This window comes from Aspergillus welwitschiae (genome assembly GCF_003344945.1).
Source record: "Aspergillus welwitschiae strain CBS 139.54b unplaced genomic scaffold BDQ94scaffold_6, whole genome shotgun sequence".
In the NCBI taxonomy this organism is placed as follows: Eukaryota; Fungi; Ascomycota; class Eurotiomycetes; order Eurotiales; family Aspergillaceae; genus Aspergillus; species Aspergillus welwitschiae.
This window is the reverse complement of record NW_020798700.1, coordinates 682,222-702,124: the sequence shown is the minus strand read 5'-3', so window position 1 is coordinate 702,124 and position 19,903 is coordinate 682,222. Positions and strand designations below refer to the sequence as shown.

Genomic DNA, 19,903 nt, shown 5'->3' with positions numbered 1-19,903 from the left:
GATGATGATGTCAGGCGGCAGACATTCCTCCGAATTCTCCTCCCCGCCAAAACACGTTGCCTCTTTGGGAGCCCCTGCGGATATTTTTCCACCAATCACTACCTGGATTATGCCTTACTCATCTGCTATTACTAACATCGTTTGCCAGGTACATGATCGAAGGGCATTGGAGTTTCAGTTTCCATCAATTCACATCTCGTTTCGAAAAGTGCCATGGTTTACGGTCGGTTTGGAATCTGGAACATCTCGCTTACGTATTTTCTCCTCTATCATCTGCATCTCAGCGGGGTTAAACTTCCCCAAATTACCCCCAAGTCACCCCCCAAATCATCCGCATCAACCCGCTTCCCGCACGGATAATTGCCTCGTTCAGGAGTCCAATCAACCGCTCGGCTTCCTCGCCGACCTCCCCCGGCTAATTTCTGAGACGTACCGCGCTTCCAACTTCCTGTTCGGTTGAATGGGAAATTCTAACCACGGTCCATGTCTCAAGCTGGATGCTGATCACAGCTGCTGGAAGGGCATACGGACAGCCTGGGTAGATTCAATGCCACATCACTGCTGCCATAGTCGCATGTTTGAACAAACAACCAATAGACTATCATGTTGTGCCTCCATATTAACCTTCCGCTATAGAGTCTTGCTAGTTGAGTGATGCAGCTGAGCGAGCATGTCTAACGCCTTAGTGCTGGGAGGACAGCACATACATCTGGATCGTATCAATCGTGCAACCAATTTATCCGCAACACTATCTACAATACCACCAATCCCGTCTTGGTCCGACATCCGTCAGGGACGACCCATGGGCCGAGCTGTGCGTACGGGGCCTAATCTATGCTTAACGCTGAGGCTTGAAATCTAATCCTGACGTGGCTGCTCTGGTCTGCCGGCTGTCAGGTGCCGCTGTGCTTGCTGCAAGTGGGTGGACTCTGAAGAAGATATGGATGGGTACTTATAGTTCGCAATGCGTCGTCGAATTGAGCATTCTTCTTCGCTCTTAACTTGCTTAGTGGGTGGAAGTATCATCTACATCGAAGCCAATATAGCCCTGCTCTAACTGTGCCGGGTATGGTAGATCACTTCTCCATATCTCCGTCCACGCTCGAGAACGGCTGGAACTGGCCCACCTTTCATTCAGCGGGAGAAATAACAGTCATTATACGTACACCATTGCTGGATGGTCCACACCTGTCATGTTGTACCACCACGTGGCTTAATCATGTTTCTATTTAGGGGCATGTGGGTAAGTAGCTTATATTGAATCTCTTGCAAGATTGCAACCGTTATCTAGTACTGGTGGCAGTGGCGCTTCATAAACTAGGTTAAAGAAGCTAGCACATCTTCGTGAATTTCTGAAATGGAAGTTCGATCAGTGCTGGCTGGCATCCGATACAATGAAGTATGAAAATGAAGCCCCCTGATCATCAACCGCTTAATATGTAAAGTTGTCAGGACTCAGGAAGCATACTTCCCCTGAACCTAATTCGATTTGAAGATCACGTCGACAGACGCGCGTACTGCATAAAGCCGGAGGATATAAGCAGTGGTGGCTCAGGGCGGCTGCACGAAATCATGTATATATTCGCCGGTCATCAACGATGCGATCCACCAGATGCCGTTCGACAGCTGCGTGGCATCTGCTGCGATATACCGACATCTGCATGCGTCCGGATGGGCCCGAGACGGCGGAAATGACCCGTCAAGCATCATTTGGTCGTAGGCCTTATAGGGTGACGTACTCCGTGACGAGTGGCTTCTTGGCCCTGCAACAAGAAAGGCAGAACAGCTGACTCCAAATCAAACCGGCAGCTGTATAACGAGTAAGCACCTACCTATGGATCTTGTTTCCCTCACCGTCCGTTATTGCACGCGACTCAACCCTTTTTCCTGCCACTCTCTCCGCGACCGTTCTCGGGTTTTGTTCCACCTCCAGATTTCACACTCCAGGTGTTATCTGCAAGTAACGTGGCCTAGCTCCGAACGGGGCATGGCTGGACAGCACTAAGGATGGATCCGTCACTAGCGGTTCTTGGGCCGGGGACAGGCGACCAATGGGGGCGGGGAGACCTCCACCACCAGGAACATCGCGACTCCACCAAGGTTACACTCGACTTCAGATCCTGACGATTAAATGGCCGGAGAAGGGCCAGACTAGCCCGGATGAGGCTAGAGGCGTCGCCAGCTGCCCCTTACTGCGTATTGTGTGAGGCCATGGCGTCCGGCCTGGACCCACCCGAGGGGGCCCTTTTTGGCTTTTCGGCTGGCTGGCCATCCATTTTCCTTTCCCTGAGAGTTACCCTTTCTTTTCCCGTCGCTTGAGGCTGACTCTCACTCTCACTCTCAACTTCACTTCACCTTCAACTTCTTCCATTTCTTCTCTCGTTTAGCTGCGCGCAACATGGCTGATGACGCGACTTAATTTTCGTCTCATGTCTTGATCTGTGACTGCCTCCTTGTTTCCATTCCTCCCCCCCTTTTTTTGCGCCTCCCTCTCCCCTCTTGCTTCCCGGTTTATATTGCTCTTCCGTCCCGTCGCCTCCCCCTCTCCGTGAGGCCCATCCCCAATGTCCAAGAGGCGGCTATTTCGTTGGCCTGCCCGCCGCACTGCCGGCCTGGGATGTCTTGCTCTCCTTGTCACCTCCATGGTATCTTGGTATCTTTACGGTACACGGCCCTATGAACCCCAACCAGGTATCTATACTTCTCTCTGCAGCTCACGTGGTCCGTGTGCATCATCACCGACATCATGCTGACCCGACCTTGTCTCATCAGCTCACCAAGAAACTCCCAATAACGACCACGACATCGTGACGTCCCAACTGGCCCAACTCACCGGTACCTACAGCAATGCGACAAACGACATTGGCTTGGTATTAGCTGCGACCGTGAAAGAGGACCTCACCTGGCTCCTCAACTACTGCAAAGACCAGTACGACCCATCTAGCCACTAGGCGATAATATACTGACATAAACCTTCCCTAGCGGTTCAATTCCCTTTATCTACACGACCGATCAGCCCCCTGCCCCCCACCTTCTTGTTCCACGCACCATCCGTGGTCGCGAAGCCGCCGCATACCTTTCCTTCGTCGTCGACTTCTACCACCAACTTCCGAAGTATACCATCTTCATCCACTCGAACCTCGACCAATGGCATAATGACCTCTTCGGTCCCCATACCAGCCCCGCGCTGAAGAACCTCCGACTTGAGGCCGTCGACGCGCAGGGTTATGTGAACCTTCGGTGCGAGCACGACCCGGGATGTCCCACGAGCGTGCACCCCTGGAGCCCGACACAGATCGATATCGAGAAGGACGACATCCGCGCGTTTTTCCCGGAAGTGTACGAGACGATATTGGGCGTACCGGCTGAGAAGGTGCCCGAACACATCGGAAACGTGTGCTGCGGACAGTTCGCCGTCAGCCGCGAACGGATACTGGAACGGCCACGTGAGGACTACGAGCGTATGCTGAAGTGGGCAGATGAGACGGAGCTGACGGATAGTTTCGGCGTGGGATGGGTGTATGAGAAGATCTGGCATATCATTTTCGGGATGGATGTGATATAGTAAGTTTGCCTCCCACTCGGTGGGGAGAAATGCTAACGGGTATAGTTGCCCCCGGTACGAGCAATGCCGGTGCGACACGTACGGATGGTGTGGACCATTGGCGTCGGGTGAGACACTGCAGGCAGTGCGAGCGAAGAAGTCATAATCTAATGGATGATTGTTAATGCATGATGTATACTATCATGATTGGGGATATCAGGTTGCATTTGGTTTGGTTTTCTTTGTTATGATTCGTGATCTAATGTACAGTTAGATATTCTTATCTTCGTGAATCTTTTTTGAAACTATTGACCCGCTCAGGTATATACATTGGACATGCAAATCATAGACTGCAGCGCATGCTACTCATGATGAATAGGTTGTTGATGCATTCCTCGCACGGGCCCTGCATCTAGCTCAAATGTCGGCCGTTGTACTGGACTTCCGGGCGCCTCATGCACGTCACCACTATCCAGCAACGGCACATCTGTCTCCGACGGTCGCCTCCGGGGGATCGGATGCAGGAACAACGATCGTCCATCCGCATCATTCGGCGGCGACGCAGACGAGCGATCACCTGGGACCAACGCAGCAGGGAGGGGCGGAGACGTCGACATGGACACCATAGATTCCCTATTCATCTCGTTCGATGGCGGTGGCGGCGAAATCGGTTTCCGGGGAATGGCACTAAGCGCATTGACCGAGTCACTATTCTGCCTCAGAACGGCAGGATTCGGCACTCCAGTGACAGGCTTCTCATCACCAGCTGAAGATTCTTCGTCTCGATTACTACTACCACCGCCACCACGAAGACCGACCCCGACAGGCGTATACATCATCTGGCTTTGATCATCATTCCGTCTTCTGCGCCGTTTTCGCTGTTTCCGATACATCATCCACACACCAACAAGGATGAGAAGGACGAGTACAATCACAGCAATGGCAATACCGGCTTTGGCGCCCGCACTGAGTCCGCTGCTGGAACTGTCGGTGCAGGTGTACGCGCCTTGAAAGGCGCCGTTGTTATTGTTGTTGTTATTGTCGCGGCGACGGCGAGTATTGTTATCGTCGTCATCGTCATCATCACCATCACGAAGAGAATTGAGACTCGAGCATCGAAATGATCCGCCATGGGAGTGAATAGTTGTCTGTCCTTTGACCTTATCGAGGTCCTCAAATTTGATCCTGTCCCAACCGTTAAATGAATATCCTCCCCACGAAGGAAAGGAATTGGGAGACCCACTCATTAAAACTCCCCTCCAAGATCAAGGCCCCATCGACATTCTTCAAATCCGGGAATACAATATCCCTTAACTTGCTATTCCCTTCTATATCAATCTCCCCCGGAACCTTTTCCAAATCCGGAAACGACAAATTCGTCAAGTCATCATTCCCGGAAATATAGATCTTCCCGTTCACTTTCTGTAAATCCGAAGCCGAGAAAGACGTCAACCCGGATACATCCTGGATGGTAATCCCACCATTAATGGTCTCGACATTGGAGAGCGAGATACTGCCTGTCGCGGAAGTGGAGATAGTCAGGGTGCCGGAGAGGGTATCGCAGGAGGAGAGCGAGTCGGCGTCAGATTGGGAGGATATTGTTGAGGTGGAGGAGCCTATGCATCACCACATCATCATCCACTCGTTAGTTGCCTGGGGCTTCCATGAAAAGAAGGGTTAGAGATACAACTCACAATTAGAGTTATCATCACCCGCTACGAGCGGTACATGTGCATGCAGGAGTAATCCCAGGAAGAGGAGCGAATAGCGCGTATAGGAATTGATGTGGCTTTGAGTGGGTATCATATCATCTGAACGCAGCACCGTTGGGTGCTATACACACCACCAGTGCACCAAATTGTCAAGGAAAAAGAAAGAAGAAAGTACAATGAAACCAGGTATATCCTCGTAACTTCGGAACTTTAACTAGCAGTAACAACCATAAACTCGTAAAGTGGGTAGGTTAGTAGTATGTTGGATAGGGTATCAATACATCATTCGACACATGGACGCATAAACACGAGTGTGAGCAGTAGGCAGTAGTAACTCGAGGGTGAGGCTGTGTGGGGGGGAGGTGGTGGTGAGGTTGAAAGAAAAAGGAAGAATAACTTAGTAGACTAGGCTACTACCGAAAAGACGGGGATAGGTGCGGAATAAGTAATACCGTGGACAGCAGCAGCAGTACTTAATTAGTGCTATGTGGTAAAGTTGGTGGTAGTGTAGCCATGCATGCAGAGACCATGCAGATTGGAACGGACGGCACACGCACGGGTCGGCACTATTTGAGACAGAGTCTGTGGAGATAGCTAGCTAGCTAACTAACTGACTAGTATAGATGGGTGAGATGTTATGGTTCTTACTTAATAGTGTGTGTATTTAGATTCTGTTTAAGAGTCAGGGGGGAAATGGAATGGGATATTATTAGTTTTGGTTTTGGTTTAGTCTCCGATAGTTTAGGTGGTTGGAGGTGAGGTGAGGTGAGGAGTGTAGGCAGATAGATATCTTAATCACTAGTGTTGTTTTGGGGAGGAGGGACTAATTATGTACTGGTGGTAGTGGTATCTCCGATGCAAGTAGTAGCATCTCGGATGATCAGTTAATTAGCTAGCTAGATGGATAGATAGGTGGTTGTTGTTTCAGCTGTTGTGTGAGGGATAGTAGTACTGCATTCATTCCTCAGGTAATGATAAGTTACACAACAAGGCATTGATCATGATTCCATGTAATCTAGGCAGTAAAAAGCAATTCCATGATGCGCAACTATCCCAAGGAAAGAAAGAAAAAAAAGGCGACCAAGCAAGGAAGGGAAAAAAATCAAGAAAACTCCGAGTCTCCAAATCTCAACAACAACACTGCCCCGTTCATTAATCCTGACCCACAAACGACACCAAGAAAAAAATCAAGCACAAAGCAGCATACTAGTAATGTGGACTGACCGATCACCACCATCATCTCATAACTTAGCCATACCATACCATATCATATCATATCATATTATTAACATTCGATGTGACACTCATCATACCGTTAGTTCAGGTTAGTTATTGGCACCGTGCATAGTGCACACCGCATAACCACAACCACGACTACTACAACCACATCCCTGATTGATTAATGTGTCAATCCAATCCAATCAATAACCGTCACATTGAACCCTGATTTACTGACTGACTGACTATCTTACTAAAAATAGTTTTCATCCATCACAATCACAATCATTCAGGCACCAGAATTTCCAGTGACGAGAAATTGAAGCAAAAACCCTAGAGGGGGCCCCATGTTGATTGATTGGAAGCGAGAGAAAGTGGATGGCGGGTCGGAAAATCCCCGCTTTTGTGTTTGTTGTTGTTCAGGCAGAAGAGATTCGGGATGCCCGATTGGGTAGTGATGTCCGATTACTACCATTTTCAAACGTTTGGTTTAGTAGCTGGGTGGGAGGTCGGTAAATAAAATGTGGTGGTTGTATGGATTTGTTTTATGATTGATTTTATCATGTTATCTATGAATTGGTTATTATTGTACGAGTGGTAGAATAATGGTAGAACAGGTTGTGATGGTCGTCGGAGATGGATGGTAGCCAAGACACACACACGGGTCACACCCGCATCTGATAAAGTGCCGAGAAGCTTAGGGATGGTAGTATCTAGTCATGGCATGAGGGGAAGGGATCTGTGGTGGTCATGTAGGTACACATTCCAAGTTACTATGGAAGGCCCTGCAGGCAACTCAATTAATGACTTGCCGGCGGATCGTCTCTCCTCGCGATGGCGGATGATTTTTCAACCAATTATTTATAGCATAATAGCAGTGGATAATTGAGACAATGAGGTAAAGTATTGGTATATGATTTGCAGGATATTTCCACTATCCTGTAGCCATGCGATTCAGTTTGGACCCCATACTTAGGCAACCCTGATACTCCATACCCTAACTCCATACTACGTATGTGGACCATCAATCCCATCGATCCATCTCGGCCAACTCTCCCCACTGAACCTCAAGCTCCCGGATCATCCAGTCGGTGCGCCACCCAACCGCCTTTTCCACCCGGCGGAGAAATTTCAAGGACCCTTGTTTCTCGGAGGGGTGGCGGAGGCAGTAGCCATCTGTTACTAGAATTAGTACTTGGCCCGAATGACGAATATTATACTCACATCGATGTAATAAGTGGCACGCCATAAAGTATGCGTTCTCTACAGTCTCATTCGACATGGAAAGTCCTATCGTCCGCACGAGATGGGATGCTATGGTTCTCTGTGGCCAGTTAGCATGGCACACCACAGTCAGACTAAAACATACCTCTTCGGTTCGTCTCAACCGCGCCAGCTCATAGTCGCTCGATACATTCCAATGTCGATGGGACGAAGTAAGAAGGATACACGATGCATGGTAGTATTGTAAACCGACGACTACATTGTCAGCGATAGCTACACATCAGATGCTGGTACGTACCCGCTGGCGGAGACATCATCCACAACTCAGGGAACGGTCGATTCTCTGCGAGATCTGAATCTTTGTACTGTAACGGCTGCCAGCTGATAGGCCGCGCACGATGCCACTGTTCCACGCTTTCGGACAGATGCTGCCACTCGCCCTCATCGACAAAGCTGCAATGCGATCCCCAACAGGATTGGATAATCTTCGCACACAAGAATATAATAATATTGGCATACGAAGCATCGTCGCGGCGCCGAAATACGGATGAGAGCTCGTAGTTGGCTAGGTCTAGCTGCATCGGCTGATGTTGTACCAATGAAGCATAGATGGCCTGGCGGAGGAATTGCCAGCTCACTGCTTCGGCGAGACCGCCAGAAGAGGCAGACTTAGACATCGTGTTGAGTAGTCTGTTTGAACCCACCCAGTGACATTTTTCATCGGTTGCACGCTCGAGCTCTTCATATATCCGGAGGGTCACCACAGTGATAAGGAGGTTATCGTCATATGTTTCTTCCGGCAGGGCTAGAGCAGCAATGAGCAGCTCCAGACACTGTCCGTGATATTCGGAGGCCTCCCAGTCGCTAGAATTGGACATGATCGCATCGTGTCGAGCTGCAAGGCAAAGCACGGCCTTCAGCACCATCGGGACTTGCAGGGCTCGACGAGGGACTTCGGTGCTGAAATGGGAGCGAAGATCGCATATGTCGGCCTGATAACAATATTAGACCTATAAGTATATATTACAAGGAGGGGCATTACCCATGGTGCGATCTTCTGAATGAACAGTCGTAGTAGATGGGCTTCACGGGAACTCAACGGCGGTGAGCTGCTCGGACGGGGACTCACCGAGCTCAGCGGTGACGCCGAGCTTGTCCATGTACTCGCAGACGCCAGGGGCGAGACAATATTCAAAAGAGAGGGAGATAAGCCTGAAGAGGATGCAACGATCGGGGGGTCCTCGAAGACAGGGGACCCTACAGGGGGACTCGAGGCCACATGTGAAGGGCGGATATTGTCATCTTGGGAATAGAGGACTTCAGGAAAGGGCAAATGATTAAAAATGGATATTTGATCGGAGATATCTCTCTGAGCCTCATCAGAAGCAGCCTGATTATCATCATGGCTCTCTTGGACATCAGGTTGAGCATCGGTGGTGTTGCCCTCGTCCGAGTCATCAGACGATTCCTGCACAAACTTTACTATACAACCAATCAGCATGCTAAGAGATTCACAAACAACCAACAGGGTATATTCCAGCGTACATGACTGGGGAAGATTAACCCATGTCTGGCGCGAATCCCAGGCTAACTCAAACTTAGAGGCTATGCCATTACTCTTCTGGTATACATGTCGGACGGCTTTGAAACGAAACGGCGGATCCAAGCGACAGACACGTCCCAGACGAGTACAGGCATTACAAGCCGAGGCGCCCGCGCGAGTGGTGCATCGAATATGACGAACCCGACAACGTTCACATCCTCGTCCGATTCTCATGGCAGGCTGTGGGGCAAAGGGCCCTTAGCGTTCAGCGCTGCGGGGAAAGGACAACAAACGGACAGGGACATCGGCGGGCTAAGGAGATTCATCCAGCCTACTGGACAGGAGGATGAGATTGACGGCGAGTGTGGCCTGATGGGGGAGGGATGGGATGAGAGCACGACAGAGGAGAGGAGGACGGGTTTGGCTGCGAGGTGAAATGGCAGCTCGTCGGCTATTGATTTGCTGCCAATGCGGAGAGACTCTCACCCCGCGGGCCTGGGGCCAGCAATTGCCGGTTTGGGTCTAGTGCTGTCTTCCCCGCATTGTGCCTGTAGCTGACTCAGATTGTATATTACTGCTGCTGATTGGCGGAGATAGATCCTTATGGTGGGTATGATTATACGGGGTGGTGATGATGGGATAGCGATGGTGTTTGTAATAGGATGATGTCATATTCAGAATCTAGAAAAGCGTGATTCTATATCAAGCACAGCTAAACGACGCCGCATCGTTCGGATCCCCGCCAACATAGGTAAAGATCTTCGGATAAGGACAAAGATACGCCGTTCGAGTCGAGCTGCTGTTCGAGCCAGCCACCGCCACGGCAGTGGCTTCCAGGGTGTCAGGCACCGTTGAATTCTCAACCCACGCTCTGAGAGTTTCGAACACATAATCATTGGGGTCGAATCCATTACCCCCCTCGCAATGTTCCACTCCAGGTGCCAGAAAGAAACGGTAGTAGTCTGCGACGCTGGGGTCCAGTTCCATCACCCGACTGTAATAGTCCACCGTACCGTTGGTCGGGATCAACTCGTCCTGCATTCCGTGCCAAGAGATCATCTTTCCTCCTGCAAGTTTAAATTCTGTCAAGTCCAGATTGCGCGTTCCAATAACCGAAGCATATTGGTCAACCGATTCGCGGTAGAGATCGTCAAAGTCTTGTCGTGTCAGGCCTTGGATACTGAAGGATGAGTTTCTGGCCAAGAAAATCCGGGCCCAGTCGGCGCTGATACTAAAAGGTGTCACAGTACAGTTATCGACTGACGTGCAGGTTGTAGTAAGGAGGGCTGTTAGATCGGCATCATAACCCAGCCCGTACCACTCGAACTGATCTTCAAGTGATCTTGGGCCATCCCACATGCCTTGGACTAGCTCAGCCATTTTGTCCGTAATGGCAATTTGTCCATCCGGATCGCTACAATTTACTGTCTGACCGACAATCGACGATGCTTCGAAATGGCATTGGCCCGGAAGAGAAATTATATCGTCCTTCACTCCGTCCAGCAAGTCACAGGCGTCAATGGCAGCATCCGTAAATGCATCGAGGAGACATGCAGGCGGCTGCGTATCTGTCAGGTATTGATTAGCACGGATCCCTAGTTGAGGCATTGGTAGTCAACACACCAAGAAGTTGCGCCAGAAAAGCAGGCCAGAATTCAGCCAGCTGAAATTTGTCCCAATTGATAGCCGGGGAGCCTCCTACAATACCATCAAAGTAAGTCGGGAATCTCTGGGCCATCATATGCCCCTGTCGACCACCAGTGGAACATCCATTCCAGTACGAGTACTTGGGCGGCGAACCAAAGTAGATCTCCGTAGCCAGCTTTCCCAGTACAGCTGCCTCGCCTAGTGCCACGCTGGAGAAATCCCACAGCGCCGGCCAGTTGGTATTACCTTCACTCACAAAGCCCCAGTCTGCCGTCGAGGCTGTACTATTATGCCCTCCATCGGTCGAGGAGGATGAGTATCCGGAAGCAACAGGAGCGATGATTTCGTCAAGCCCTCCAGCTACCCAGCCACCACCCCCGTCCATCAGAAACCGTGAGTTCCAGTTGCTGTCATTGAGAGGGAGTCCGATATAGGTATTGACAATGTCGTTCTGGCCAGGATGCGTGTACTGCAAGGACACGATGCAGATGTCCACTGTCGACGGCATTTGGCCTACGGGGGCTGAGGTGGTCCCACTGGATAGTGAAGCACCGGTGGCATAGTTGCGCGCAGCGGTTACATTAAGCGAAAGTATATCGATGTTGCTCAAGTTGAGAGATGAGAATGTTCCTTCAGTGCAGGGGCTTGAAGCTGCACCAACCCCAAATAGAGATAATATTGACATGGAAGCCCACGGCATGGAGCGGAGAGCCATGTTGAACAATTTGATGCGTTGACAGTGTCTGCTAGATTCCAATTTCTCAGTATGACGGGGTGTGACAGGTAGGAGAACTACAGACCAGAATCCGCAAAAACTGCTGCCGCCTGTTGCCCATTACGTCGGATGCCAGCTACAGACCGATTTATAGGACGAAGACTGCATCCGCCTGCTGGTCTCATTAACAACCTCGACTGTATCTGAGAAGATGATCTTCCTTCGGGAAAGATTAACGGCAATCATAAACCTCCACCCGCAAGTTCACGGGCTCCGTAGCCAAGTCCAGATGACCTGGAAGGACCAAGGGCCCCAAAAGCCGACCGACAATGACCATACAGAGATCAGCAATTCTATTAATCCTTCCTTCCAATGTATTCGTGGTATTAGCCAAAAGGCGGAGTATTTCCGGCTCCAAAGATAATGGGAGGAGACTTTTGGTAAAAGTCCAGACGCTATAGGGTCGGATGAAGAATTCGGCATTGACTAGCGTGGTCCTTGCGCATGCAAAAGCAGTGTTTGCAGATATCTTCAACCGCCCTCCGCATTTCGCGTGACTGGATTGTGGGGTTGATAGTATCCCCGGGCGGGGAGACTCAGGTGGACGGGAGAATGTGAGGGGTATCCTGGAGACGACTCAACCATTAGTTATGCTATTGTCACCAAGGAAGAAAATGTAGCTTATATTCCACGTACCAAACAGACGCGATAGAATAACATTCGAGTCTCATAATCCTTCACGAGGGAAGGATTGGAGTGCATTTGATGGTGTATCCGTAGCTGTTGATTTCGGTCGGAGAGAATCCACTCCAGCATTTCATCAGATGTTAGGTGATTAAGACTACCCACTTTGCCTATATAGGATAGTGCCAGCCTTCTGCATGAGTCTTTTTAAGCATAGGCAGACATATTTAGTCAAGGGAATGTTAGTCAAGAATCTCACGAAAGATGATTTTCGGGAATTGCTCTGTAGGCCATACATGCGGCCAAAGGTCTATCAGAGTCATTATCAAGGCTGCTAACCACGGAGAATAATGTAGAAGCCCCATTTCATGGTAAGACAGTCCTTGGCATAGCTCCCAATATCAGCTCTAAATTACTCTATTACGTAAGGAAGCGACAGTTGCAGGTGTCAGTCAAGACTGCACAAATCCCTGTATAGACTACAAATCCTTGTCTACTTTGCATTAGTGCTGAAAGCCGTGCTGTCACCAGAATTTATTAAGAATTCTTCGGCGGGGTTATTTCTAAAGAAGTACATATCCTTTGAATGTTCTTCTTCTTCATCAGGTGGAAACTATCTCTTAGGACTCTTGATGAGTTCAGGTCCATTCGCGCGGGGTTCTCTATCACAGGAGCAAACGCCTTCCAGCGAAACATCTATGATACTTGAGAAAGTAGAAATAAAACACCCTTAAATATGCTAGCTGTCGGTATGAATCACATAACACTGTTCTTCGATTAAGTGGTGTGACCCTTTTGCTAGATCGTGTAGTATGCCTAATTGAAGCCCCCGGGACTCCCTTCTATGTACATTGGTCTGTAAAATTAAGTATACATCTCAGCTAGGCCAATTCATAACGGATCGTCTTCGTCGATTTCAGCTCCTGTGGCGGCAGCTCCTGGGGCGGTTGTTCCATCGCAGTGTCAGTGTCCATCTCCGGGAAGTTGTAGGAGGCAGCACCCTGCGGAAGCTCCGCAACCTCTCGTGGCTCGAGCTCCGCGGCCTGGTAACCGCCTTTGGAGTCAGTGGCCATATTCTTTTCCGGTGTTACTTCTGCTCCACTTTCAGCTTGCTTCCTCTTCTTGCGGAGGATTAGAAAGGCTACAGCAGCGATCATAGCAGCGCCAGCAACGGATCCGACCGCAATGCCAGCAATGTCCCCGCCAGAGAGCCCACCTGAGCTTCCACCACTTCCGGCGTCCGTGCTTGTTCCGTTGGTGCTTGTCCCCGTGGTGCTTGAGCTACTGGAGTTTCGCGCCATTAACAAGTTTGCTGTGAAAGCATTCACAGCGCTCATCGAACTGAAGAAGTTGGGATCCTTATCGTATGTCGATTTAGTCCAATCAGAACCACAGACAGTGCCGTTACTCATGCCGCTGCATTGCTTCGCAACGGCCTTTGCAGTGTTTTGGAGAAGGGGCTCAATCGTGTCCACGGTTTCTGGCATGAGGTGTGTCACCACCGCAAGGCAGGATGCCAAGAGGCCCTTCAAGGCGTACGCAGTATCATCGTCCCAAGTCGAACCCGAGAATCCTGCGTCAGGGCTCATCTCCATCCCAAGTTCTTGTATCACACCATCGTCAACAAACATGTTCATGATGGTATTTAACATCCCTTTTGCCCTTTTCTCCCAAGTAGCTGCGCCGGTCTGTTTTGAGCACCCAGAATTAGCCATACTTTTCTCACACATGATGGGGAAACCTCTCCAAGCCTACCACATTATACATGTATGCTGCCGCGCTCATGTACAGGCCGTAGATATATGTGTATTCCCCGTTATTCGTTGCCATCGCCGTGCAGTTCCCTGAGGCGGTCGTATTCGTCACCAGGTAATTGATGGTCCAATTTGACTCCACCACCATATCGTTATCCACGCACCAATCCCAAATCTTAACTGCATCAGCTACATAAGATGATTGATTATCACCCGTGGTGAGATATGCTAGTCGTGCAGACAACTGCAGGAACTCTCCGTTGCTTAGGGCGTCTTTCATCGACTTGTTCGTCTCTTCTATAACAACGTTGGAAATTTCAAGGCCACCGTCGCATATATTCGAAAATGCGAAGGTACTACTCAAGGTCCCCTGAGCCTGACCTGCATAAAACAGCCAAGACTCCTTGGAGGAATCGGCCGGGAAGTCCATCTCAGCCGCCGTTACAGCACCCAGCGCCCAAGCCGCATGGTTCATGTTGGTATCGTTGTCAGATTCTGCCCACGAATCTCCGAGCTCCAGTCCTGCCATACTATACATGCGCTTGCTGATGAGTTCATTGTAGGTGTCGTTTCCAGTAAGATTCCAAAACGGAATCAGAGTCGAGTAGAGCCACGCCTCCACGGTGGATGAGTTAAATATCCACTCATTAGCATCACCGTACACCGGATTGACGTTGCCGCTGAGAGATGAGTTGGTAAGCGTATTCTGAACTGTCACTGTTGCGGCATCTTTGATCGATTCTGAATGTCGTGCAAAAGAGGGTTGGTCAGCTCATCGATCCCATTCACGGTGATCCAGTCGAGGGGGGCCTTACGCGTGCTGTTAATTTCCAGATCCAGCGCTGACACTGTAGCGGAAAACCCTAGAAGCAGACTTGTCCAAGCCTGATTCCATGCTGGGCGCAACATGACTCCCAAAAGTGATAGTTAATGCACAGCGGGTTGGATAAACACGGAAAGAGGCAGTGAGGACACCCGGAATAGGAGCGAAGTCCGAGCATTTAAGCCTCGAGGGAAGCAGATTTTCAAACTAGCAATGCCTGCCCTGGCCAGTTTAAGAGGGAAACAGATTCGATTGGCGGGACATGCTAAAGCAACTTGGGCGCAGTAACGAGACACCACCGCATGCGACGATATTTAGCCGGTCCACTAGAGCGTGTTCCGTGACTCCAAGACTCTCAATGTTTTTGGATCTGTTCATTTAGTACTTAGTCTCGGCTTCAACGGCTTCTGTATGGCTGACCCCATCTGTTGGTCGGAAAGACCCCGGTGATTAGTTTAGCCCGATGGGGATCGGACAAGGATTGTGGACAAAGAATCGGCTCACACTAACTCATTAGCACAAACTCGGCGATGTGCGAGAAGCGCGAGATTGACCCTCAATGAAAGAGCCCTTGTTGGCCAATTGCCTCTGTGAAGTCTCGAGCATCATTTTGCCCCTGTCAAAATGATTAATCAGTACGTGGAGTGCTAAACAAACGCTATGAGACCAGTGAATGTGGCAGATTTTCATTAAGTCTAAGTGGAAAGAGATAGAGGGAATAAGGAACTATCCGCCTCACCCACGGGACTAGTCTACTAGCGAGGTGACTATACAAGAGTGGTAATTTCCCACCCCTGCTAGACTTTCCCCACCGCGGCCCCAAAGCCGGGGTTTCACACAAAACCAGTGGTGAACCTAAATGAAGCTAAGGCCTGATCCTAGTCAAGTCTTGACACCGGCCATTGCTGATCCGTCTCATCCTCTACCCGATCAGCTCAGCGTCTTGCTTTCTAGGGAGTAGTCCTCCGTACCAGCGCTCTTTTAGGACCTGATTCGGTGGGATCGCGACTCAGCTGTGACTTTTTGGTCCACCCCTTCGCTAAGCATGCGCTATTTGTGCTGTCAGGACGCCATTCCGATCAGCCCCGCGACTGTGTTGTCCGGCGGATGTTCCTTGCTTGCCCGGAGATAAGGCGATTCATGTCGGATGCTACCCTGGCATTTTCTTGGCACAATCCAGCCGCTTTACGATCGTCTCAGAGGCCGATGGACTCAGGTGCCCTGTATGGAGTAGTCAAAGGTCCGTGGTCACCAATGTATGCAGTGATAAGCAAGGATCTATATATATACCATCATGTGAGCCGCAAATAGTAGTGTGTAAGGCTGCGGATAAGCCACAGGATGCACCGCCACTATAGTGGCTGACTCGTTTGCGCTCTTTGGGCAACAAGGCTGTTTGTTGGGCTGCAGCCACTATTTTGCCAGACTAGAGCTGATGAGGGGAGCTGAGCTGAGTCTGGCCCAGATTCGACATATCTTTTATTTGACTGGCGAATCTAAATCTGCTTATTCATTGCACTACATACGCTTTTGTATCATATACCCCAGTTGGCTGCTCGTAGATACAGGATAATTTGCATCATCTAAACGGAAGAGTAGAATCTATGCCCACCTATTAGCTCATTTTCCATAGAGAGGAAAATGTAGGAATATGTGATATTGAGCATAAATAGTTTGTATCTAGATTTACTACACCAGCGGATGCTTTCTCTCAATTCTACCCTGCAACTTCAGACCATGATATATAATCACTGGTCCCTTTGATATATCAACTACTAGTTAGTCGTAGTTCATAATTGGTAACATCACTCGCAAGTTAAGTATTGGCTAGTTAGTCGGGAGTATCTAGTAAGTCGAAAGCTTACTCAGTAAGTAGTTTGCTTCGGTTAACCTCGGCTTAGTTAGCAATCACCAGAAGCAGGCTGCTTATCACCGTCACCAGGCTGTGCCTCCTGCACATGACCGTGTTCTCAGCGACGCAGCTCCGTTCCCTGCTCACCACCACAGTATCTCCTTTACTTACCACACTCGCACTAAAGCATGCCATTTCCATGTCGTCCAACTCCTGCAATCAAACCAGATGAGTAGTCCTCAACCCGGCTCCGAATTCTGGAGAGCCACTGGAGCTATCAAGGATGACCTGGAGAATCATACTAAGCGGCGATATGAGGTTACCAACCGGTTCGTTACTTATCAGGATTTGGTCAAGATCTTGCAGAAGGAGGGTCGTATCCACAAGGTACTCTATACCGACTGCCTCACCACTGAGGATCTGCACAACATCCAACACAACTTCATTGTCATCCTTACCACTCTCGTATCGATCGGTGCCACACATTGCTTAGCAAACTTTCGGAGTCTATTCCTGACTGGAAGTATCACCGATAAGGATCTTCCGCTAGAGCGAGAGCAAATCGAGACATTCCTCCCAGGTCATTCAGAGCTAGTCGACCAATTCGAATACCACCAATACGACTTCTGCCCAACAGTGATCTCTTGCACAAGGCCCTTACATTGTGTTCCTTCGAAGAGTCGACTACCATTCGAGAAAAAACCTGAAAATCTAGGCATTGGGGGCTTTGGCGAAGTTGACTTGGTGACTATAACGCCGGGGTACTGGGAATTTGATAGAGACTGTACCAACAGCTCCGCCTATAAAGTTGCCTGCAAGAAGTTCAGCTTGGGCTTCAAAGAAGCCTTTCTCAAGGAATATAAGAATCTCACAATTCTGAAGGAGAGTCTTACAACACAGAGTCACATTTTGCAGCATTACACAGCGGTGGACCACGATCAACACAGTTACTATATTCTCTTCCCGTATGCCGAGCACGGAGACTTGCACCAATTTCTACATGGTGGGGCAGGGAGTTATGAGCTTCACAATCAATTTCCTCGCCTACCGGTTGAAGGCGATCCAGCTATATTCAAGCCACTGCTGCACCAATGCTGGGCTCTGGCGTGCGCTATTGAGTGGTTGCATGACTATATCCAGGTTGATGGCGAGCACATCATGTGTGCACATTTGGACCTCAAACCGGAAAATATCCTAATCAGGAATGATGCAAGCTCTGTTGTGGGAAAGTGGATGATATCTGACTTTGGTATCTCCGTGCTTGAACCTCAGAAGCTTGATTCCAGCCGTCCACTCAGTGTGCGAGGCTGTTACCGGGAACCGACAATTGAAGTGAACCCTCACGGGGGAAGAGGAACCTATCGCCCACCGGAAGCTATTAACCGAATAGGATCAAGGGCCATGACCAACAAGATAGGTCGGCGAAGTGATATCTGGGCCTATGGATGCATTTTCACTGAAGTACTTGCCTGGGCGATCGGACGACGCGAAGGTGTTGAATATTTAGCTGGGGAAAGGCGAATAGGGATAACTAATGACTTTTTCTGGGATGAACACTTTGGTCAAAGCTTGTCGCCTCAAGCGACAGGTTTCAAAGTACGAGATTCGGTTGTCCGATGGCTTGACCACATTCAAACTTCTCCTGAGAAAGTAGTAGGTGAATGGGTCAAGACAATCAAAGACATCCTCATCATCGACAAGGAGAGCAGGCCCAAAGCGCAGAAGCTTGTTACATATGTTACGAGTGTGTACAAACCAGGCGATGTGCCTCGAGATCCCGATTCGCAGCCCATCAGATCCCCAGTCGAGCCCTCATCCAGGCAGTCACCCAGTTCATTATCTAATCAGTCTCACAGTCGATCAAACAGTCGATCCAGTGAGCCATCCAGTCCGCCATATAATCCACCATACAGTCAACCATCAAGTCCGGCATCCAGTCCGCCTTCCAGTCCGCCGTTTAGTCTGTTATCCAATCGAATGCCAAACCATCGAGAACTTCCCAGAGGGTCAGGCTTACAGGCGCCGAGCAAGCCACTGCCGCATGGCAAGAAAAATTGCATTGACACCTATCTGTCGCGGACGAGTTGCCAAGGCAAGGTCCCAATAGCAGTAGTGTCAAATGACAAAGTCGAAGTACTCAGTTTGGACCTTTCGCAAAGAGAGATCAGAGAGGTCCAATTTCTAGCACTTTTCGGAAAGTTAGGAAATGCCGAGGTTGTCATCGAAGGTCAGTACCTCGCAGTTTGGGGGTTCTGTAAGGAGGAGGGGGAAAGGATGGTAAGTTTCCCTGTAGTGCTTACGGAGTTATACTAACGGAAGTAAGCTTCATATTGGAGAGGTTAATTCAGGCTTTTCTCAAAGCCTACCCAATACCATAGAAACTGAGAAAGTAATATCGGTCGCCGTATCTCCGCGTGGTCTGTTCGCTCTAGTCCAGGACAACAAATTATTGCTACTCTCCTGGACATCCCTATCGTCATCAGATATGCAGCGCATACTGAAATTGCCCGACTTGGAACAAATATTCACGCAAGCTATATTCAACGCTAGGGGTGACTTCTTGTTTGCGTGGGCAAGGAGCTCAAAGAAAGAGTCTCTGTACGTCTGGAAAATTGAAGGGTTGGCTGATGAACCAGATTTCGCTGTTCACTATTCTCTGGTAGGCTATACTACAGCCACCCGCCTCACATGATGCATCACTGAACAAATATAAAGCAGCATCGGTTCCACTGGAATACTTCTGTTATGCCAAACAGTTCTGGTCGAGGGTGTGTCCTTGCAGATGACCAGAATAGGTACCTTGCTGTTACCCTGAATCAGCAGCGTAGTGAATCGCACGGCATTGAACCAGAGCGCATCGAGCGCCCGTTCGATACTTTGAATGTGACGGTCAGCTGTATGGTTGGCGATGAATATCTGCTCGGATTAGTTAAGAGCGGTCATCTAATCACGACGCGTTTATATCTACACCGCTTTGAGATCACTCGCCGAGAAAATCAAACGCATGCCTCCATTTCCCAGGGCCGCGAAGTTCTGGAAATTCCGAAGAGCTTCAAGCTGGCCAGCAAAGTACGGGCCTATGAGCAGCAGGGGGTAGTAACGGTGGTATTATGGAACGAGACCAGCTTATTCATATCTGATCTACCTCCCAGTGATAGAAATCATTGAGGCATCATATTTACCCTTT

The 19,903-nt window shown here is 49.6% G+C and overlaps 6 protein-coding genes across 6 annotated transcripts; 2 read left to right on the top strand and 4 right to left on the bottom strand.

Moving 5' to 3' along the window:
• Positions 1–2,442: 2,442 nt before the first annotated feature.
• Positions 2,443–3,808, top strand: BDQ94DRAFT_115924 (DUF3431 domain-containing protein). Its single transcript, XM_026763663.1, has 4 exons — positions 2,443–2,691; positions 2,773–2,929; positions 2,983–3,564; positions 3,611–3,808. The coding sequence occupies exons 1-4, from the start codon at positions 2,565–2,567 to the stop codon at positions 3,708–3,710; spliced, it is 966 nt and encodes a 321-aa protein (XP_026629690.1). The 5' UTR covers positions 2,443–2,564; the 3' UTR covers positions 3,711–3,808.
• Positions 3,809–4,902, bottom strand: BDQ94DRAFT_115925 (putative GPI-anchored cell wall protein Pst1). The gene has a single exon (XM_026763664.1). The coding sequence runs from the start codon at positions 4,789–4,791 to the stop codon at positions 3,907–3,909; it is 885 nt and encodes a 294-aa protein (XP_026629689.1). The 5' UTR covers positions 4,792–4,902; the 3' UTR covers positions 3,809–3,906.
• Positions 4,903–7,498: 2,596 nt separating this feature from the next.
• On the bottom strand, positions 7,499–9,475 carry BDQ94DRAFT_157552 (uncharacterized protein; the record flags this gene model as incomplete). Its single annotated transcript, XM_026768758.1, has 6 exons — positions 7,499–7,650; positions 7,699–7,798; positions 7,844–7,953; positions 7,997–8,690; positions 8,741–9,180; positions 9,244–9,475. The coding sequence occupies 6 exons, from the start codon at positions 9,473–9,475 to the stop codon at positions 7,499–7,501; spliced, it is 1,728 nt and encodes a 575-aa protein (XP_026629688.1).
• A 468-nt stretch (positions 9,476–9,943) lies between these two features.
• On the bottom strand, positions 9,944–11,603 carry BDQ94DRAFT_167537 (tannase and feruloyl esterase; the record flags this gene model as incomplete). The annotated part of the gene is made up of 2 exons (XM_026770832.1): positions 9,944–10,809; positions 10,865–11,603. The coding sequence occupies 2 exons, from the start codon at positions 11,601–11,603 to the stop codon at positions 9,944–9,946; spliced, it is 1,605 nt and encodes a 534-aa protein (XP_026629687.1).
• A 1,565-nt stretch (positions 11,604–13,168) lies between these two features.
• Positions 13,169–14,950, bottom strand: BDQ94DRAFT_157550 (glycoside hydrolase family 76 protein; the record flags this gene model as incomplete). The annotated part of the gene is made up of 3 exons (XM_026768757.1): positions 13,169–13,975; positions 14,043–14,782; positions 14,857–14,950. The coding sequence occupies 3 exons, from the start codon at positions 14,948–14,950 to the stop codon at positions 13,169–13,171; spliced, it is 1,641 nt and encodes a 546-aa protein (XP_026629686.1).
• Positions 14,951–16,944: 1,994 nt separating this feature from the next.
• On the top strand, positions 16,945–19,884 carry BDQ94DRAFT_167535 (kinase-like domain-containing protein; the record flags this gene model as incomplete). Its single annotated transcript, XM_026770831.1, has 3 exons — positions 16,945–18,993; positions 19,040–19,375; positions 19,435–19,884. 3 exons carry the CDS (start codon positions 16,945–16,947, stop codon positions 19,882–19,884), a joined length of 2,835 nt encoding a protein of 944 aa, XP_026629685.1.
• Between the last annotated feature and the right edge of the window lie 19 nt (positions 19,885–19,903).